This window comes from Lepidochelys kempii, chromosome 1 (genome assembly GCF_965140265.1).
Source record: "Lepidochelys kempii isolate rLepKem1 chromosome 1, rLepKem1.hap2, whole genome shotgun sequence".
NCBI classification, from domain to species: Eukaryota; Metazoa; Chordata; order Testudines; family Cheloniidae; genus Lepidochelys; species Lepidochelys kempii.
The window spans coordinates 341713820-341736765 of record NC_133256.1 but is presented as its reverse complement, the minus strand read 5'-3'; the positions used below and the strand labels follow the sequence as shown (position 1 = coordinate 341736765).

The 22946-nt window shown below is 45.8% G+C and overlaps 1 protein-coding gene across 1 annotated transcript; it reads left to right on the top strand.

The window, feature by feature from the left end:
- Window positions 1-11051: 11051 nt before the first annotated feature.
- LOC140910862 (endonuclease domain-containing 1 protein-like) lies at window positions 11052-12898 on the top strand. Its single transcript, XM_073342951.1, has 2 exons — window positions 11052-11327; window positions 12353-12898. The coding sequence occupies exons 1-2, from the start codon at window positions 11052-11054 to the stop codon at window positions 12896-12898; spliced, it is 822 nt and encodes a 273-aa protein (XP_073199052.1).
- The last annotated feature ends 10048 nt before the right edge of the window (window positions 12899-22946 follow it).

The window sequence follows — 22946 nt, the reverse complement described above, 5'->3', positions numbered from 1 at the left end:
CTGGAATTAGCAGGCACCTTAATCTCTCAGTACTCCCCATGCTCTGTGAACAGCACCAGACACTTTCAGAGTTTTCTCTTAGTGTTCAATTCCTTGAGTAATGTTGGACCAGGCCAGCCAAGCCAAGAAGGCTTCTCACCCCATCTCATCATATCAGCTGATGCTGGTGGGACTGGACTCCCTGGCCATGCCATGACATAATCTCCAGGAGACAGGAATCTTCTGATTCTGGATTTTCTCCATCTTGCATGAGTCTGGGCTTCCTTCCCCTTCCAAATTTGCCTCATTCTCTGGGGCATCCTGCAGAGTTTGTATGTGGATCTCGTTGGTGTGTGCACTTCCAGGTCCAGTGCGGTCTATATTTTTCCAAGGAGCACCAGCCTGCTCTTGTATGCTGTGCATCCACAAGACTCTGTATAGTAGGCTATCCCATTTTTTTCAGTCCCCTCCAGTATGCTGTATGTCCTGAGATAGACAATGAAGGAGCTAACGGACTCCAGTACATTACAGAAAAGCTTAGATGGTGGCTAATGATGGAACACTTTGGTGCTGTTGATGAGCAAGGCAAGTCGATGTTGCTGATCATTTTGTTAGACTAGAAATGGAGATCACTTGCTTTTATGTACCTGAGATCAGGAAGTACATGGGGTGTAAGATTTCCCCTTATTCCTTTGTGTGAGCTACATCCACTTTACTGTCCATGTACAAGAGGGAGAGGGCTTTGTAGGGCACAAATGGACAAAGAGGAGGAGAGATGGGTGGGGGAGCCTTGGCTATGCCCTTCAGTGCACTCTCCAACAGAGCTGAGCTGGTGCAGAAAAGGAAATAATCTGCTACTTGGATAGGCCAGAAGGATCTTACTTCTCTCCTGGAGCAAGGAGAGAAGCAGGGAGAGAACTGTGTATTTCTGACTTGGAATCCCTTCTCTCGACTCTTCCTGAGTGGCGCAGCTATGCAATATCCCTTACTAGAAGGTAAGTGACAAGCTGGCCGGGAGTGAGCATTTAACAGGTTTTTGAGTGGCAAGTAGAGAAGTTCTGGAAATGATGTGTTGTCTCTGGAGAGGACCCTGACAGCGAAGAGCACAGTACTTTGGTATGTACAGCAGGTAAGCAGCATGAGCCCTTGGAAAGCTCTCTTCACAGGTGGCACATGAGAACTAACAGCAACACTCGGGCCAGATGCTTCAGTGCAGCTCGCAGGAGACTTTATGCTTGGCTTCAGAGGCTTCATGTGCTTATGGTTTTCTGGGTGGGAGACAGAATGCTCAGCACTCTGCAGGATCAAACTTTTCTTCCCCTATTGAAATGGCACCTAATTTCTCTGGGAGGATTCAAGGTCTACCTGAGTAAACCAATTTTGTGTTACTCCTAAGAACTGCATTAAGATTTTGTACTAAGATATTTCTCCATTGATTAGAGTCAGACATGAGCCAAAACTCCAGGTTGGAACCCTGAATCCTGACACAGGTTTGGATCAGAGTTTGTAGTTTGAACCTCTCTCTAAAATGAGTCCAACCCAATCATCAGGTCCAAACTCACTAGTATCTGGGAAAGTTCAAATTCGCATCTGGAATTTGAACCCCTAGGTTCAGGAATGTTTGCCTCTGATGTTCTGTTTTGGCCCATTACACAGATATGAAGTATGGCTCTGGAATTTGGACTTGGGGTTTTGGTTCCGGTCAATATCTAGTCTAAATTCCCTCAAGGTCAGACAGAATAAATATTTGAATGCGAGTTCACCTGGGCAATTCCCTTGACAGTGGCATGGAAATTAATTGAACTGTTTATCCTATAAATGAGTTGATGTGGCCATTAGACAGAAATATCTCAGTGAATGACCTTGTGAAAGGACTGTGGAATAACACACAATAATTCTGGCACCAGCTTTGCCCATGAAAAACTAGACTTCAACCCCCTTGTAGAGAAATATAATAATTTACCTACTTACTACTCTCCGTTTTTTATGGACATATATAAGCAGTTTCAGAATTCTAGTCAGTGCACACCCGAACAGAGGTGTCTGTTGATCCATTGCTGTCAATGGGAGTTCTGCTAGTGACTTCAGCAGATGCTGGGTCATGAACAACCTAGATAATTCCTCTGAAAAGAGTAAAACTAGGAATAAGGAACAGTCAATAATGCTACAAAATGGACTACTCAAAGATCAGACATGGGGGAGGGGATGGCTTTAAAAAAACATACAGTAGTGTAAATAAGGAAAGTGACCACATATGAACACAGCTCCTAATGCTGATAAAGAGAAAAGGAGTGCTAGGGAAAATTGGCCATGACTGATTGAGAAAGGGGTTGAAATCAGTATTGTTTTAAAATGTGTATTTCTGGAAAACAAAATGATTAAATATTGTATATTCATGTATTATTATTCATTTATTATTATTATTATTATTTTATTTTATTTATTATGTGTGCCCAAAAATGTGTCTAAGATGGTGCATTTTAAGAAAAGAAGATGCAAAATGATTACAATCATTAATATAAAAAAGGATAATTTTCTTCTTTAAGTGTCTCCTTCATATTCCCGCCCGTGGGTCTGGCATCTCCTGGCAATGAGGTGTAGTTTACTCTATGCGAAGAGGTATCATATCCCCCAAGTGTGAATGCACAGAGGCAACTTTCAAAGATCTATAGTTACCAGCAAGGAGCTTTTCTTTCCTCTTCCTTGAGGGTCTCCCTACTGTCTCACTTATACTATACACATAAAAGGAGGTGTCTAAATTAGCTGTTACCACTCAAGAAAGAGATCTTGGAGTCATTGTGGATAGTTCTCTGAAAACATCCACTCAATGTGCAGCGGCAGCCAAAAAAACTAACAGAATGTTGGGAATCATTAAGAAACGGGTAAATAATAAGACAGAAAATATCATACTGCCTCTGTATAAATCCATGGTACGCCCACATCTTGAATACTGCATGCAGAGGTGGTTGGCCCATCTCAAAAAAATATATTGGAATTGGAAAAGGTTCAGAAAAGGGCAGCAAAAATGATTAGGGGTATGGAACAGCTTTTGTATGAGGAGAGATTAATAAGACTGGGACTTTTCAGCTTGGAAAAGAGATGACTAAGAGGGGATATGATAGATGTCTATAAAATCATGACTGGTGTGAAGAAAGTAAATAAGGAAGTGTTATTTACTCCTTCTCATAACACAAGAACTAGGGGCCACCACATGAAATTAATAGGCAGCAGGTTTAAAAGAAAGGATGTATTTCTTCACATAATTCACAGTCAACCTGTGGAACTCTGCCAGAGGATGTTGCGAAGGCCAAGACTATAACAGGGTTCTAAAAAGAAGTAGATAAGTTCATGGAGGATAGGTCCATCAGTGGCAATTAGCCAGGATGGGCAGGGATGGTGTCCCTAGCCTCTGTTTGCCAGAAGCTGGGAATGGGTGACAGGGGATGGATCACTTGATGATTCCCTGTTCTGTTCATTCCCTCTGGGGCACCTGGCACTGGTCACTGTCGGAAGACAGGATACTGAGCTAAATGGACTTTGATCTGACCCAGTATGGCCATTCTGATGTTCTTTTGTGGGGTATGGCACCCCATAGCATTGAGTCACCCTCAGTCCATTGTCAGAAGGCACCAATTCCACAAGTGTAAATATTTAGAGGCGACATATTTAAAGAACAAAATTACTGGTCAGTAACCGCTCTTTGCTTTACGTTAGTCCTGCTATCCACTGAGCTGGAAAGAGCTTAGGTACTCAACTGATTTGAAAAACTGTTTTGGAAATCTCCATGGAATGGCTAACAACCCTAAATATCACCAAGGGTACTGAGCTGTGATGTCCCCCAGGCCAAAGGCTTGTCCATCATTAAGTGTTTTTCGTCCCCACCAGTTAAGAAATGGCATGGATCACCATTCATATTGCACTCCCCATCAGTACCTCGCCCAAGCCGGGGAAGCTAATGATCCAGCCAGTGGACCAAATTTGGTGATGAATCCTGGTCACGTGCCACCTGAGGTATGTTGTGCATATGCTAAGAAGAAACCAGCCATTGGATAGGGGCCAGACAGGATCTGTCTGAAGACCTGTATTTAGTCAGAGACAGGAAGTGTATACTGTGGTCTAATATCATCAACACATCCATACAATTCACCAGTTGTCTTGACATATTCTCCTCCAACAGTACATCACTGGTGTAGAGTGCTGAGCTAATCTAAGGGCTTCTTTACACGGCAAGTTAATAAACAGCAAGCCAAGTTGTGAATCTACAGTGCACCAGCTTTCTGTGCAGTAACATGTGGTGTGGACACTACTACAGGACACTGAAACTCCCAGGGCTTGCTGTAACTTGCCATGTAATGTCAACTTTGTTGGTCTAATCTGTGACTTTCCTTATTTTCATTATTTACAAAGCATTATGTAATTATGGATGTAGGGTGTGTGTAAATAAGGATAGATAAGTGTGTGAGCACACACACAGATGTTGCATTCTCATTTCTGTTCCAGCAGCCATGTAACCTGGGGAATTCTTTGGAAGTCTGAAAGGAAACTAACAGAAATGTTCATCTTTATGGGGCAGATCAATTGTAGTGAATGAGTCTGGGAGAAGTCCGGTAGAGTACACAAAAGCAATTCTGGCACCATAATTAGCTGGGTGGGCATGAACTAGAGCCCTGTGCAGGACTATTTTTTTAATCCTGTTCCCATCTCACCATGCAATATCCACTCCTACCTGCTCCCATATAGTTTCTTGCATTTTTATCCCACTCCTACCTGAAAAAACTTAGATCCCACAAATCCCACAAGAGAGACAGATTCCCCCATGCTAAAAACACCAAAACAAAACAAAAATGAAAATGGTTGGTTTATATATATATATAAATGGAGTTAATACATAAATTTTTACAACTAAAAAAACCAAATCTTACTTAAGCCATATAAAAAAAATACTTCAACTCCTGTTAATAGACATCAAATCTCTTTCTATCCCTCACTTAAATTAAGCATTAAAATCTTTATTAAAAAAAAAAAGAAAAACTTGCTTTACATTGCTGAAATTCTATTGATGACAAACAAGAGATTTTGTGTTTTCCTGCAAATTACTGCAGTCTGGTTTTTTGCCCACTCAATCTCACCTGCAACAAAGTACATTTTACCTGCTCCTGCTATTATGACAGTGGGTCCAGCAGGACCTGCGGGATCCCTGTCCTGCTGCAGGCTCCAGCATGAACAATCCTGTCCAGAAAAACACAAACATATTCCATTTCTTCTCCTTCTGCCAAGCAGCCTCAGATATACAGCCACTCTCAAGTTGTGACAGAGCTATTTGCAGAATCTACCTTACTTAATTAGCGACAACAGAACCAAGCAATTATTCAACAGAATTTTCTGTGGCCTTTGGTGTCTCTCCTATATATATATATATAATCACATTGTTTGTATTCTTTACAGCATCTGATTAAGCTGTAAACGTAAATACAATAGACAGAAAACAAACTTGTAATTATAGAGAACCACCCACCTCTATAAAGGGAAATTCACAGCTCATATTACAGACATATTTTGCAGTAACTATAGTTTTATATTATGAAGGAAACAAATGAAAGGCAAAACAAAGGACAGAGAGGAAAAAAGGACAGATCTGGAAAAGAAACACCAGAGTAAAGAGGACAAAGAAATGGAAAATATGGGCTAGATCCTCAGATATACCAGAGGCTGGAAAAGATCAGCGAACCTGTACTAAAGGAGATGGGCTGAAACCCTGTGGAATCTAGGATGACCTCTAAGAAAGTTAAAATTTAAGTGGGATCCAAGGGTGAATTATTTTCTTGCTCACTCTCTGACTAAGGAACTTGAAGAGAGACCACATCTCCCAGAGGGAATGAACCACCCCATTGTAAGATGGTGCTCTTAGGAGCCAGTCATCTAGGTGCATTTAAACCTGCAGGCCCTGACGACACAAGTGAGCTGTAACCTGTAACCAAGGCCAACCACTTGGCCAATGTCCTGGGATATGTTGCTGGGCTGGAGGGAAGCACCTTAGTGACTGCAAGGTCTATCAGTTAAACCCTCAAATTATTAACTCCATAATCGCAATTGCAGCTAATCAAATACTATGTCTTTCAGGTAGAAATCATAGAATATCAGGGTTGGAAGGGACCTCAGGAAGTCATCTAGTCCAACCCCCTGCTCGAAGCAGGATCAATTCCCAATTTTTGCCCCAGATCCCTAAAAGGCCCCTTCAAGGATTGAGCTCACAACCCTGGGTTTAGCAGGCCAATGCTCAAACTACTGAGCTATCCCTCCCCCCAGGAAATCATGTAGTCCAACCCCTCTGATACTGAGAGAGGTTAATAACCAAAAGAAAGAAAGCTTCTAGAGTGATGGGGGTGTGATTAAGTGTCTAAATGTGGATTGTAAGTACCCAAGTTAGCTACATTTTTCCTTTGTTTTAAAATTAGTTCTGCAGGGTTTATCTCCCCTCGTCTTGTGTATTTTTACATTACTGTGCTATTTTGTATAATCTGAAACAAAGTTATTTACTAAATGGGAGTAACGGACTAACAAGATTTTAGTAAGGTTACAAGTCCTCCATCAGCAGAGATTGTGACAGATTGCTTTAGTGCAATGCCACCGAACTGTGATAAGATCATTTACTGAACTATTGCTGCATAAATGTCATGACGAGACACAAGATAAATATTCAAGTTAAAAATTGTTATATCAGCTGCCAGCTCACCTGGGCAGTTCCCAAAGATATTGCAAAAAAAAAAAAAGAAATGTTTATCCTCCCTATACCGTCCTTCAATGCAACAGGGGAGTTCTGCAATCTCCGACTGGCGTTTTGCCAGTGTCACTCATGAATTGCTGCAAGTTGTGTTTGGCATGGTATCTGCTAGCAGCTCCTGAGAGGGGCCACTTGGTGCCAACAATGGAGGGCCAGGGCCCATCACGTTTTGCTGTCTGTGAGTCCGTATGTAGATACCAGTTGCTGAGAGCAGAACCCCAACTTTAGTCCAGTATCATAGGTGTATGCAGTGACGTAGTGCTACATTTCATAGTGTAGAAGCCCTGCAGTAGTGATCTCAAGTTGATAATTTTGTCTGGCAGGAGATAGATTTTGGAGACTATCTTGTGTGTGAAGTCACCATAAGATAAAGCACCCATGCTCAAAATCTAGCTAACATTTTATCAGCATATTTTATCTTATTGAAAATCTGTGCAACAGCAATTATGAGACTTCTCACACTAGTAATAAATACACATTGTATCAACAGAAATCATGCATAACTCAGCTTTTACATGCCAAACTTTAAACTAAGCAGCAAGGCACAGCCAAAATGCATAGATAGTTAGGCAAAAAGCCCACTGGCAGAACGTGAAAATAAAGTTCTTAAAACATTAATGTTCTCTGCAAACTTCAAAGAAGGGCAAGCTTCACGGTTATGCTCCAGCTACATTTGGGCCACTCCATACACACAGTTTAAGTGGCTGATCAGACCAGGGTGACAATGGTTTTTCCACCAGCCGCCACTTATCCCCACAGCCCCCACAGATATCCCAACAGCCCTGGTATACTTCTGTCACTGCAGCCCGCAATGCCCCGCACTGACCCCCAGCATTCTGGCCCCCACCCAACAACCCCCAAATCCTTATTCCCCCCAGCACCACCCTCACTCACCCCCAATGGCTCACCCTGCAGCCCCCCCACAATAAGCCCCACAGCTCACCAACAGCCTCTCACTGGTGTCCCCTCATCTCAGTGCTCTGTTCCTGTCCTGGGCTAGGGCTGCTCCTCCCGATCTCAGCCATCCAGCTCTGCTCGCTCTCATTGGCCGTGCCGCACTCCCATGGCAAAGGCCACATTTGAGTGGTGTTGCAATGGTGTGCAGCAGATCACAATGCTACTTGCTCACATTTGGCTCAGCCACCCCCTTCTCATGAATAGGCAGGCTATCTGTCCAGTGTTAAGCTGGGCAGTGCTGTTTTTATGTCGTTTGTTCCCTGACCAGTACTCATATAAAACCCGACATGGTTTTGTCTGGTGTCACACACTGAAGATGCCATTTTGAAAAGCGTGCTGCTCCGCCCTCACCAGTGTGACCTTGCACGCACTGTGTGTGCAAGGTCACACTCATGGGGACAGGGCAGCGTGTGCTTCAAAGTGCATCCTCTGTGCTACATGATCTTGCACACACTGTGCATGCAAGTTCATACTGGCAGGGGTGGGGTGGGGTGCTTGAATGGCACCCTCCGTGTGGCGTGACCTCACACATACCATGCATGTGGGGTCATGCTGGCGGAGGCAGGGTCCTGCAGGCATGATTGGGCCCATGCTATTCTTGGAAGTACTGGAACATCCATTATTCTGGGGATGTCTCAATGGCCACCCTAAGTCATGATAGAGGGGGTGGCTGGGCCAAATTGACGTCTCAAACCTGTGTGCCAGGTGAAGTGCTGGGGCACTGCTCCATTCTGGATTTCAGGTGCCAGAGTGGTGCTTCAGACCATTCCAGCTACACCACACCTCTGGGAATATGTTCGTGACCCACACAGAGCCCCAAATTTGGCTCTCTTGTGTCCCTCTCTTCTCAGATTTGCAAAAGAGTGGGACATGCTTTCTCTGATGGTTCAGGCTGGCACACCACTCAGCTGGGGACAACTGTTAGGACAATGAGACTAATCCCCTTGATACTCTTGGGGTGCTGGATAGGACTCTGAGCAGAACTGTGCCAGAACAGTGCCCTGATAAGCCAGCGTCTCTCATTCCCCCACTGATCTGAGGCACATGACCTTTGAAACCATCACAGCTTTATGCAGACTGACTCACATAAACAGTACCTATGCCTTTGGAAGTTTTCAAACAGGGGTGGATGAGAGCAAGATGCAATGATAGGATAATTATTGGGATTGTTATTCCGTAAGGATGTGTCTTTCCATTTACTGGGACCCTAAAATAGGCTTGTCCTAACCCTAAGCATCATGTCACTGAAGAACTGCAAGAACTCTAATTCATATCCTGTGAGCACCTCTGGAAGGTCAGGACCTGGACACAGCTGTCAGTTTACACGTTGCTTTGACAAAGTTTGTTGCAGCTGCCACAGCTATGGTAGGACATTTTGTATAATGGAGACAAGTTGTAACAACCTGAGCCTTCACACAGCCATGCTAAAATCAAAGTCCTGGGATTTATTGGTCCCCATTTGTACAAACCACACTTTGCTAATTGGGGGTAATAATTTATTGCCCTATTGATATGTCACCTGCTTTCATCTGGGAAGAATCTAGCCCTATATGGGCAGAGATGATACCAGATCAACTTTATGGTATTTCTTATAACTCTGACAAGATTATCTATGGAGATATTTTTCTGTGGGTTACAGATAGGCCCAGGCCAGTGTTCCAGATCAGAACCCCAAATTCGGACTTGAGATCTAAACTCAAACCCTTAAACAAGGCCCATCCCACTACATACAAGTACCTATCCTCATCCTTTCTCAACTTAGCAGGCTTTGGAACCCATGCCTAGCGAGTGTCATTCAGTTGAGGGTGAGTCCCTCCATAGGGGTATACCAGGTACAGTTCTGCTGCCCTCTGTTCACACAACAAGGATAACAACCTTTTATTACTCCTGCCCCAGTAACAAGGAGACTGGGGATCCAACACCAGCCACAAGTGATCATTTGGGCAAGCAATCCCATCATGCTGAGCACCTAGGCAGAGTGGGTGTGTCCATGTAAACCAGATCAGCTTCTGAAGTCTTTTTCCATAGCTCACCACTAGATGTCAGGGGAGAGCTCATTCAGACTCTGCTTACACATATATAAACAGGCTCAGGCTCATAGGCTCAGTCTCCAACAAAAGCTTTTGAAAAATCCCCTACAACTTTAGTGGTGCAAACAGAATCAAGCTGAATGACAAGTTGGTGTGCAGACCTTTCACTCGGTAGGTTGGTTTCTTTTTGAAAAATTATGTTATTTATATCTTTTGTAATCATGAGTTCCCGACCGGAAGATGTTTCAGTTAAAGCCAATCGTCTCTTGAGATAAAAAATGCAAACACTGGGGAGGGAGACTTAATACAGAGACCTGTTTCTGGGACTCTTCCTTCCACCCAAGTGCAATCAGCCCATGAAGATGTTGAAGACAATGGAAAAACGGTGAGCTTTGGATCATGTCCTAAGCTCCCTGGCTGCTGATAGCAGGGAGCAGCTCATATAGATTAGCAGCCATCCAAATATAGTTTGATTATATTATAACATGATTGTTCTAATTACTTGATGCAGAAAGCTTTCGGTTATCATGGTATCTGAAACAGGGGAGTAGGCTACTTGTTTTAATAGCACTTGCTCAGCCCCAATGGTTGAGGTTTTGCAGATCTCAGTGAATTTGGAAGAACAACAGTTTTGGACCAGTTCATCTTACATCATGAGATATGGCTGAAATAGGATAAAATATCCAGATTTTCTGGCAGTGTTGTGGCGATTGTATAGGTTGTTTTCTCCAAGCAACAGAATATCCTCCTACTAACAGCTAAGGACAGGTAGATGTAGGGTTGGTGGCTGGGAGGTCTACTTTGTTCCAATCATTTTGTGAATGATTGAGCCAAATCCTCCCCTCACATAGAATAACCTTGGGGGAAATGATCCTGAAACTCTGCATATTTCAAATGGCAGAAATCTCCTGTATTTTTTCTTTGGGAACAGGGATTTGCAGCCACAGAGATAGGGGAGAAGTGTGGTTTTCTAACCAGCCAGATGGAGAAATATGGTTACGTCTATGTAGGCAATCAACCTCTTCCTGCCCCTGTTGTAGGAGTGTGAATCAGTCAGAAATGATGGTGCCATTGACTTCCTCCTGAACTCTGTGCTTTAACCCCCTTCTTTGACGGCTCAAGGAGCAGCACTAACTTCCCTGTTAGTTTCCACTTTTTGAGGCAAGGTGGTGGCCATATAGGACAGCTGTTTCCTGGCTAAAGCCTCTCACTCCTCTTCTTGGAGACCATGTTTACACCAAGCTTAAATTCTATTTATATTTGTTCTCCAGGTACAGAAGAGCCTTTAGCTTTAACTCGTTCCCATGCTGCTGCTGATGCTGCTGTTCCAGCTTTCTATGCTGGGGAACAGTGAGGTGGTGACATCTTTTGAAAACACATGCCCTCAGTTTTTCTTCCGGGAAACCCCCCCAAATGATGCCATCAAACCTGCCAATCCAGCCCAGATTTGCCAACTTTACAAGAATCAGTATCGCTTTGCTACTTTGTACGACAGGGACCACCGCATTCCAATATACTCTGCGTATGTGTACCAACCTGGTTATGGTAAGCGACCTAATAGCTGGATGGTAGAACCCCAGGTAAGATGCTCTCCTGACTGCCTCTCCATTACAATAGGGTACAATCTTGGACATAAAAAATTGAAATATTGAATAAATCCCAATATATGTACAGACACACACACCTCACCACAGCTGGGCATTCCCTGCCCCATGCTGTAGTGCAGGGTCACATCATTGTGACAAAGATGTGCAGTCACAGAAGGACACTGGGAGCTAGAATTCCTGAGTCCTATTCCTCACTTCTACTGACTTGCTGTGCAACCTAGGGCAGGTTACACCTTGTCCGGGCCCTGCCATCACCCGGTTTAGAATGGAGATATTAATGCTTATCTACTTCATAAGGTTATTGTGAGAGTTAATTGACCTTTGTCAAGTGCTTTGGACTCTTCAGGGAACAGGTGCTGTGGTCATGCAAAGCATTTTTATGATTTACTTTTATTGGAACTCAAGAAAACAGTGGTCAAAAATGTACTTAGTTATTGTACTAATGCAATCTCCACGCTGAAATGGAATTATATACTAACCTGGGTGTTTCTGGCTCACAAGGACAGGGTTGAGTCAACTGGCAAATTTGTGGCTTCCCTAGGGGCATTTTTGCAGAGACCTTGGGAGTTGTCAACTCCCTGTAGAGCACTGAGGTGGGATCATCTATTGCTCATCTCAGAATTCCCTCCCATTTTTTTGCATTTTTCTATGAATGAGTTGCCCCAAACTGAACGCAGACTTCTGTGCTCCTCCAGGTCAGGCTAGCTCTGAGCCACATTACTGTGGGCACCATCCAACCCTCAGGAAGAAAGGAAGTTACTCCAAGTGGGGCTCCTCTTTCACACTAGTCATAACTGTGAATGAGGCTGCTAGTGAACTTCCTTCCAGTTCACACACTGGCCACAGGGTACCGAGAAGCAAGAACACAGAGCCCTAGGGAGATCTCTTGTCTAGTGCTACCAATTCCTTTAGACCTCCAAAGGCACCTGCCCTGAGACACTGGCTCTGTTTCTGCTGCACACATGACTGACCCCTTTATTTGTTTTTTGACTTTCAAGCTGATGGGTTCAAATTACCAAAAGGAAATGGCAACTGAATGGATCCTCTTAAATGATATTGGTGTTGACCAGGGACTGCTTAATGAGAGCCAGGCTGTCCTTCGAGATTACAAGAATCTGACTAATTTCAACAGGGGCCACTTGAACCCCAATGGGCACCAACCTGACCCTGACTATAAGGCTGCTACCTTCACCCTGACCAACATTGTGCCACAGTTTATGAACCTCAATAGTGGGAAATGGAACAACTACGAACAAGAAGTAATGATGAGTAGGACTGAAGGGTGTGCTACCACATATGTCGTTGTGGGAGTGGTCCCTGGCAACAATTACATAGCTGGAGGCAGAGTCAATAAGCCCAGCCACATGTGGTCTGCTGCCTGCTGTGAGATTGATAACAATCACAGGAAGTCCTGGGCAGTCATTGCTCTAAATGATCAGAATGCAGTCGAGCTGCTCACTCTGGGTGAGTTAGAGGAGAAGCTGGTTGAACTGTACAGAAAGGAGGAGATCCTTCTGTTTGACAGTGACTGTCCCCGACAATAAACTCCTGACCCCACTCGCACACCTCTCCATATCCCCCTGGAGAAAGGGGTTGGGAGCCTTCACCAATAGCTGCAGTCTCATGACCATTCTACAAACCGCATTTAACCCATCTTGTTTGTTTATTAAATGCTTTTACAGACCTCTCTTCCCAAACGAGTCTAAACACTTCTCTACAATCTTCTCCTGTTATGAGAGGAAGCGGTCTGGAAAGGCTGGGGCCATTTTGTTCCTGTCCCATGTTACAAGTCATGGGTGGCAGGCTCTTCAGTTGGAAATGTCTATGAGAGATCTCACAGAGATTCCTCTTTATGGTGCTCTCAGGCAAGTGGGCTTTGCGCATGCCCCTGGGGCAAAGCATGAAGGAAGGGTCTGTCTCCCGGTCTGCATTCTTGCCACCCCTGAAGGCAGTGCTATGGGGGAAATGTAATACAGCCTGGGGGAAATGTAATACTCCCCAGCCCACCCACTCCTCCCCCTCACCAAACCAGGGTCCACCCCTTTTCCTAGCATTGGCTTGGACACGCTCAGGCTAGAGCTGGCTGTATTTTTTCAGTGAATAGTCTGCGACTACTTATGCTCAAATAAATTGGTTAGTCTCTAAGGTGCCACAAGTACTCCTTTTCTTTTTGCAAATACAGACTAACACGGCTGTTACTGTGAAGTCTGCGACTGACAGTGAATAATCATTGGGCCAGGGAACCTGAGTGAGACTGATTCTATAGTCTAGTAATCAGAGCACTTACCTAGGATGTGGGAGTTCAAGACTTTGCTTCAATGACTACTCAATTATTTATCAAAAGTGTAATAGCTTCAACAGAGAGAAGCCTATACCAGCATAGCCTCATGTGCTCTTCTGTACTGTGGGAGACCCAAGTGCAATGCCCTTCTTCACATCAGTCAGAACTGAACCTGCATCTCTCCCATTCCGAGCGAGTACCCTGGGCAAAAGGACCTGCAGCTTCCCCCACCCTGCATTTTGAGGTCCGCCCTTGCTTTTGTCAAGATACCCAAAATCAAGATAAAAAATTTTGTTAGTCAGGTCAAAATAAGCCATTTTGTTTTGACCTGACTTGAAACTTTTTCAATTCTCCAAAAATTTTGAAGAAAAAAAGTCATTGTCACTTTGACTCTTTGTTTCGGAATTGGCAGCAAATCGAAAAATCCATTATTCACCCATCTCCAACGGTGGCAGGTGTAGGTGAGGCAGGGCTGGTGGTGCTGTAACAGCTCATGCCTTCTGCTTATAGACTGTTTATAGTCCTCTCTATCCTCCGCTGCTGCATCTGCATCAGCCACAACCTGCTTCTAGGCTTAGCTCTCAGCTTTCCAGGATCATTACTTTCTCAGGCTGCCCACTGCCTGGCTCTCCCTCCGCAGCTAGTTCCCAGATTGCTGTCTCTGGCCTGCAGCTCACACAGTCCTTTGGCTTTTTCCCTCTGTTCTCCACACCCAGATGGTAGTTCTTTTCTCTGGCCATTGGGCATTGCAGATGGCTAGATGCTGAACTGAGTCCCTGCCCCTTCCAGAATGACCTGCAGCTCTGTTCTTTCCCTCTAGCTCATGCAGGGCCGGGGAGTGGTGTCTGGTAAAGAGGAAGCAGGTTCGTTGCAAGTCCATAATCACTCCATGTAAAAGAAGAATGGAGTTAGAAGCAGCCCAGGTGATGACATGACAGGTTAAAAAAAAACCTAAGTGGAGATGGAAATGGGAGAGATCACTCAACACAGAAAACACCCAGGTTCAGTTAAGGCTCCCAGATGGATGAATGCGGAGGAGAAAGGTGCGAGGCCCAGATTCTCAAACATATTTAGGGGTCTGTCATGGGCAGTGGATGAAGCTTCCCTTGGGGGATGCTCGCTCCCTGTCCTGTCTCTTCTGCCCATGGCCCACCCACACTGCATCCCTCCTCTGCCCCAGGCCCCGCCCCTGCTCTGCCCCCCTGCCGCTGCTTGCCGCATCCCTCCTCTCCTCCACACCCCGCTTCCCCTGAAGCCCCCACCATTTGTGCTCGCCACATCCCTCTCCTCCACCCCCCACCCCTGCAAGGTCCCCACCACCCGCAGCGTTCCTCCTCTCCTCCCCACCACGAAGCCCTCACTGCCCGCCACTCACTGTGTCCCTCCTCTTCTGCATCCCTCCCCCGCGAGGCCCCCACCATCCCAGGGACGCGGTGAGCAGCGGGTGGAGGGAGCCACCTGGGGGAGGGGAGTGGAAGAGAGGAGGGACTCAGCCAGTCTGCGGCGGGCGGTGGGGACCTCAGGGAAGGGGCGGAGCAGGGACAGGAAGAGGCGGAGCACAGGCGGGGCCACCACAGCTCAGGCAGCTGACAGCAGGTGATTGGCAGCTGCGCCAAGGGAGGCTTACCGTCCCCTGGCCTATTATCCCCACCACCTATGGTGTCTATCTCCCATTGATTTCAGTGGGAGTTAGGATCTAAATACCTTTGAGTATCTGGGCCTGAGTGGTGGCCAAAGTGGTTAAAGGGAATAGGAAGGTTGCTTCTCTAGGGAGGAAAAAAAGGCACTGAAGAGAAAACAGATACATCAGTAAATGGGGTGGGGGTTGAAATCAATGAAATTTGAAATGTTTCTTTCCAAAATACAGTTCGAATAAATGTTGTTTATAATGGGTGGTGGCATTCAGAAGCCTGAACAGAACCACACAAGACCAAAATAAATGGAGGACACTGGCGGATGCCCTGTGCAGTGAGTTACATGAGGAGCAATTGCAACATCACTGCAATAAGGAGATAGTAACCGTTAATTTCCAAATAGGATGCCAGTCAAATAATTTCCAAATAGGATGCCATGTCATGATGCATACAGAACACTGCCAACTGATAGCTAGGTAAATAAATGCAGAATACAGCAGACTATGGAAAACCAGGCTTGTCTTACTGTTAGCTTTTATGTCCCACACCTTTTCTCTTTCACCCACCTGCCTGATCTCATGATAAACCCAGATTGTAAACTCTCTAGGGTGAGACTGTATTTTTACTTGATGGTTGTCCAATGCCTAGCACCAGCAGGCCCTGATCCTCGGTTGTCTCTGTGCTGTTGTAATACAAAGAATAATAATGATAATAGTTTCTTTAATTAGTCCTGCTGCTCACTCAGGTGGAAGGAGTCTGATGCTCACAGGGCTGAACTACTGAACTGCTTTTTAAAAGCTATACAAACTACTTAGAAAACCCCACTGAACGGTAACTACCCCTGGAGGAATGCACACTAGGGTACTGAACTGTAGCATCTCCCAGGCCAAGGCCTGTTCCTTGTTGCTCACCACCACAAATTTAAAAAGTTATCAAAGGCCAAGCACTGAAACCTGGACTAAAGAACAGATGAAACCCAGTGATACTGTTTCAGAGAAATGGGGACATCCAAGGGCATCAGCAATAGGAGATGAATGGTTTCACCAGCCACCTCTCTGGTTACTCATGGGCCTTTCCCGTCACACACTCTGTTCTTCCATCCACCTTCTAGAGTGCTCAGAAACCTGCCCCCTCACCTTTGAGAGGCTAGAAACCACAGTCACACTCACAATCCCCCCTCTTCTCTTTACAATGGAAACACCCTCCCTCTTTTTCCAGTGCCACTTGGAATCCCCCACCTATTGGGCTAGTAACCTCTCCTTCCACCGCCTGACACACTCCTCAGAGCCTCAGCCCTGGGAAAGTTCAGACACTCCTCTGATTATACCTAGAAATGCCCTACTCCCTTTGGTAACGGCATGAAATGCCTGCGACTCCAAAGGAGTGAATGAACCAGTTGTGCCCAGCTCAGGGCATGAACCCCAGCAGTTGCCAGGAGACGTCACATTCCACTGATGCAGGCAGCCCAGCGGCGGGATGCCCCAGTCACAGAGTGCCCTGTGACTGGGCTAATCCCAGTCGATAAAGTGATGCAGCCCTAATGTCCAGTGCGGTGGTGACCCAAATGCCTCTTCGGGGAGCCATGTACGAAGTACCCTGTGTTGCTCAGCGTGGAGTCTGAAAACTCCTGCAGGGAAAGAGCTCCTCCTGCCAAGCGTACACTGGGAACTGCGTTGGAGAAGGAAGGTAATTCCTAGGGGTGTTTCTAAGCCTCCAGTGGGTGACAGGCTGGGCTGGGCAATGGTAGGCAGAGGGCTGTTGCTATTTATTTATACTGAAGGAAAAAATGTTTTAAAAGACTGGGCGCCATGAAGTTATGCCTGTATCTAACCACGTGGTCTCAGTGTGGGTCTACATTGCAGTGGGAGGGGTGGTGGCAGGGAGGGTGGGCTAGCTTGAATTTATCTGGCTCAGCTAAAAATAGCAATGTAGAGGTGGTGGCACCGACTGCAGTACAGGCTAGACAAGTTTGCCCAGAGCCCTGGGACGGACGGATGTTGCTAGCCCACTCTGCCACCCCTTCGCTGCTATTTTTAGCTGCACTAGCTAGATTAAAGGTATGCCTACGCAAGCTGCAATCACACTGCGGATTGCAGCTTAGACATACCCTCCGTCCTGATACCCTCCCCCATTCCCTCCCCCCCCCCATTGTTGGTTTCCCTCACTCATTGTGTCTTGTCTTTACGGAGGTCGTCAGCTCTCTGGGACAGGGACTGTTATGTCTGTAAAGCGCTATCACCATGGGACCCTGGTTCTGTTTGGGGCCCTTGGGTGCTAACATAATACAAACCATAGGTAATAACAATGTCAGCCAACCTGCTCCATCTCTGTTCACACTGGAAGCCTCATTACAATGTCTTTTGTGCTCACTCTCATGCTGTGAAACAGAGGCAACACCTTCCAGATACAGCCCACAAATAGATCTTTACCTAATCCACTTACTCCTTCACAGATGCCTGCCTCCTCTGTTTGTGTGTGTGGACAAGTAAGAGGTTGTCATTGAGAGGGTTGGTCTTGGGGAGGAGGGGTACGGGAGTTGGAGTCAGATAGAAGTCAGATCTCCTATTTATTTGGTCCCTATCTAAAATGTCTCCAAAGTATTTAAAACTATATGTTTCTGTTCTATTCCTGGTTCTGCCATAGACTTCCAATGTGAGCTAGAGCAAGCCATTTCATCTCTCTGTGCCTCAGTTTCCCATCTATAAAATAGGGATAGCAATTCTTCCTTACTTCAAGGGGCTGCCATGGGGATAAATCTGTGAATGTCTCTGAGGTGCTCAGATACTGCTGTCACGAGTACTGCAGAAAAGCCTGTAACTGGAACAGGAAAATGTTACTCATTGCAGTGTGTACTTCTCCATTGCCTTCACTGATGGTGACACATGGGTTAGTTGGGAGCCCAGGAGAAGCCTGTCTCCAACCCCAGCAGACCCCGTCCAAACCAGAAAGTCCTTCCTCTCAGGAGAAGCAACCTGAGCCACCGGAGACTCCAGGAGGGCATTACCCAACCTTCTGCAAACTGGACAAGGGCCTCCTTCCCCTTGGGGAAGAAAAAGAGACTTTAGGAGTGGGGCAAGACCCAGCACACCCCATACTAGAAACCCTCCCGACTCTGCAGGGATGCAGCGGGAGCCAGCAAAACTTTCCGGGGAGGTTGTAGGAAAGCTGACAAAGGTTCTGTCCGTTGCCCAGCACACCCTGCAACTGACCAGATAGCCCTTCCCAGTCTGCAGTGCAAGTGGTTGGGGCAGTCAAGGGACTCTGAGGAGGGGCCGGAGAAGCAATGAGGGAGTGAATCATTTTGCTTGTACATTGTAACCCTTTCAGCCAGTGCTTTTCTGGTTTGCCCATTGTGATTGTAAGCTCTTGGGTGCAGTGACCTGTCCTATCCTGTGTCTGTGTGGTACGAAGATCACATATGGATGCCTTATTATCGTGATTTTACTGTGTTAATATTTAATCATACCCTTGAAATGATTAGATGCACCAGTGCTTATGGGTACTATATCAAGCAACATCACAGAGTATCTTATATTTAGTCTCTATGTTCTAATTCATTCATTCAAAGTAGATCAGAGAAGGGGAAAAGGGAGCTTTCTTCTCAGCTACCCCAAAGGTTAACCTGGCTAACCTGTGCTAAGTTGCATTACATACATTGTGAAAGCCTAAAGAAACTCTGCCACTTTCTACCCTCTCAGGCCTTTGTCTTTTCTCTTCTGAAAGTCTTGATACCTGGGCAATTCTTAATTAGTAATAATTCATAATTATTCATAATTTAGGTGCTTTCTTTGCTACAAGGGTCTCTGCTCCTCTGCCTGCCATTTGCCTCTTTGGATTTCCCCCAACTTCAGTTGCAGGTAGACATGTTCTGAGTCTGATTTTTCATTTTATTTGATGCTTTGCTGCACCCACACCTGGGCTGAAATTGCACATAGCAGGTACTGAGCGTACATTGCATTGTGTTCTCTGCAGATATTACTGAAACCTTTCTCCACTTACGTCAGAAGAGCTGAGACAAATGCTCAGAGTGCTTTAGAAAGACACAGTTCTATAAGCAGTTTTGTAAAAGCATTTAATAAATGAAGCAGGATAGACTGAACAAAGCATGTGTAGTAAAAGTGCAGCTAACAGGAAAGTCCTGTTCCTGTTGGGAAGAAAGGTTCCCAACCCCCGCTCTTCCCGGGAATATGGGAAGGTAGGTGTATGTGGTCAGGAGTCTAAACTCAGGGGCCATCACTGTCAAACAGAGACATTGTTGTTTGCAGTGTTGAGGTAGCCGTGTTGGGCCCAGCATATTAGAGAGACAAGGTGGGTGAGGTAAGAAAAGACATTTAAACAGAGAGGTGTCATACTGACTGTCCAGCACAATGAGCTTCTCTGATTGCTGACCCAGAGTGCCGTGCTGTGCTGTTCAGCAAAAACTGCCCCAAAGTTCACAGGTGTATTGTTACTACAACAAGCTGCAAACCAGATACGACTGGGCCTATTCACTCTGTCGCCAGATATTGTTGCCAGGTCCCCCACAAGGAATATGCTGTAACAGTCTGCAGCATTATTCTTCATTATTTCTTCCTTGTATTATTTTCCATTTTCCATTGTTGGGTTGCTGATTCTGTGGCAATGTTGGTCAGGGTGAAAGCAGCAATCTTACTACCCAGGTCGACTTGGCAGTGACTGAGGTTCAAGTGTTCTGTGTCATAAATACCGAGATTCTTGCAGGACAGTCTGGCTTTCATTAAGTGACTTTCTCTGGACATGCACGTTATTTAAGAATCCCCGTTCTATTTGCATTTCATTGCACAGGATTTCAGACCCACAAGCTTGAAAGTTGGAGCAACATAAATGTTTAGTTACATTACATATAGGGGAGAAATGGAACATATGACCCAGGGCACCAGCCTGTTGGGATCTAATGGTAGGATTTGACATGCTGTAGGAGTGCAAGTCCCAGTGGTTTTCAATAGGATTTATACTTCCAAGTCACATGGTTGCTTTTGAAAATCTGACCCTAAAGGAACTAACAACCCACCTCCCTCATTTTGAACACACTGTAATCTTGAGGTATTGGAAAGATGCTAGCAAAACAGGGAAGCTTGAAATATATGTTTTCTCTCTTACCTACTCAGCCAAGCATCTGACACACAATGAAATCTCTTGCTTAACAAATTAAAAAATAAGTCATTGATGATAGTTCTTTGAATTTCTGCAGGACCTTCCATCTGAGGTTCTTGCAGCACTTGACAGAGCTTAAAGAGTTAAATGGAGTACCATGGTCAAGACTCAACACATTAAGACTATGTCTACGCTACACACCACTGCTAGCAGCATGGAGGGTATGTGTAGCCACATGCTGCAGGCCGTAGCCATAGTGCGCGTTGTAGCTACATATGCCAGTGAAAGGCTCGTGGAGGGTGAAGGCAGCAAAGAAAAGCTTCAGCAGCTCTCCACTGAAGAAAGGACCCTTTACCTGCTGCTTCCCCTACCAGAGCCTTTCCCCACTGCTGGAATCTTTTCCTACCATGGGGAAAGGCTCCGGCAGTTGGGAGGCAGCAGGGCTTGACACTGGTAAAAATATCAGTGTAGATGGGGAGGCCTGGCTTGGGTGAGTAGAGAGCTGTGTAGGGAAAGTACATGGATACCCATTAACTGGGTCTTTACTCTGCTCACCTAAGCTGGGCCTCACCATCTACACTGCTATTTATACCCACGTATGGCCTCTACACACTGCCAAAAAAGAAGTGTGCCCTGCAGATGTACCCTGAGAGAAGAGGTGGGATAAATTAAAGGGCCTTGAAGGTAAGGACTAGATGTTTGATGTGGTGGAGAAGGGAAGTCAATGGAGGGACTGTACAAAGGGAGTGACATGATCAAAATGATGAGCTAGGAAGATGATTTCGGCAGCAGCCTCTTGAATGGACCTGAAGGTAGTAAGGTAACTGAAGCCGAGACCAGGCAGGAGGAAATTACAGTAGACTAGACGCAAGTTTCTTTGGGATTGGACAAGAGCTTCAGCCAGGGGCGGCTCTACCAATTTTGCCGCCCCCAAGCAGTCGCCGCTGAATTGCCACTGCTGCAACAGTGGCGGAGCTGCTGCCCAAAAGCCACCGCGGCGGGAAGAGTGGCAGAGCGGCCGCCGAATTGCCGGTGTGGGACACGGACGGCCGCTCCATTCTGAATGCTGCCCCAGGCACCTGCCTGGAAAGCTGTGCCCGGAGCCGGCCCTGGCTTCAGCAGTTTGGACAGAGAGAAAAGGCCAGATCTTGGAGCTAGGCCCTGGATGTGAGTGTCCAAGAGAGGGAAGAATAAAAAATTATGCCCAGATTATTCTGACTCTGTGTTGAGAGATAGGGCATGATGGTGCCTGAGTGTTTCCACAGAACTTGGATTTGGGTATTTATTGAGAATTTCCCCTTCAAGTGCCACAGTGATCCCTAAAGGAAAAACAGTTCAGTGAACTTGTTTTCTCAGATCTATGGTGACCTGAGAACTGGCAAAGTAACGAACAAACGATTTTTTGTCTTGTAAGAATTGTTTTGGCATTTGAAAAGAAATACCGATAGTGTTACAGTGAATTCGCCTTGTCACATTTTTGAGAAATTGCAGAAAAGCAACTCTTTCTATATCCATATTGGACTGGAGTCCAAGCCCTTCCAAAGAGATATGCTAAGATTGTCTTAGTTCAATAAATGGTTACACTCAATTAGCAAAGTATTGTGTGTATAAATAACACCTGTTTGGATTAATCTTGGAGTTCTGAGGCCTAATTCTGATGCACTGTAACTTAGTGGATAGGGCCTTGGACTGGGACTCCGGAGGTCTGGGTTCTATTCCTGACTCTGCCACTAGCCTGCAGGGTCATGTTGGGCAAGTCACTTCCCTTCTCTGTGCCTCAGTTTCTTCATCTGTAAAATGGAGCTAATGATACTACTCTCCCTTGGAAAGTGCTTTGAGATTAATGGATAAAAAGTGCTGTGGGAAGTTATTATTCAGCTCTTATACCAATATAAATCAGAAGTCACTTTACTGAAGGTAATGGAATTACACTAGGGCAGGGGTTCTCAAACTTCATTGCACTGTGACTCCCTTCTGACAACAAAAAGTACTACACGACCCCAGGAGCAGGGACCAAAGCTTGAGTCCACCCGAGCCCTGCCACCTCTGGCAGGGGGGAGGAGAGGCAACACCCAAGCCCCGGGGTGCGGGGGCCAAAGCCAAAGTCCAAGGGCTTCAGCCCCAGGTAGGGAGGCCTGTAAACTGAGCCCTGCCACCCACGGCTGAAGCTCTCTGACTTTGGCCTCAGGCAGTGGGGCTCGGTCTTTGGCCCCAGGTGGTGCGGCTGGGACGTCACCTTCAGCCCCAGGCCACAGCAAGTCTAACACCAGCCCTGGCGACCCCATTAAAAAGGGGCCATGACCCATAGTTTGAGAACCCCTGCACTAGGGTAAGAGTGATTTAAATGGGAGGAGCATCAAACTCTTGGTTTTGACACATGACTAGTGATGTAGAAAGTCATATTGTTACACAGCACAAGAGTGGGATGTAAATAATATCCCTTCATGCTGAGGGGAATGACTACTACTCATGTTGAAGGAATGATGCGATGTGGAGCTACGTTGGGATTCTGTGTCAGAGATGGAAAGAGGACTTGGTGGTAGCATCCTTATGGGAAAGCTCTTG

Excerpts from the sequence above, each read along its gene's own strand:
- LOC140910862 (XM_073342951.1), top strand. The coding sequence starts at position 11,052 with ATGCTGCTGCTGATGCTGCTGTTCCAGCTTTCTATGCTGGGGAACAGT. Across the intron at positions 11,328-12,352 it reads GCTGGATGGTAGAACCCCAG|CTGATGGGTTCAAATTACCA; the intron begins GTAAGATGCTCT and ends TTGACTTTCAAG.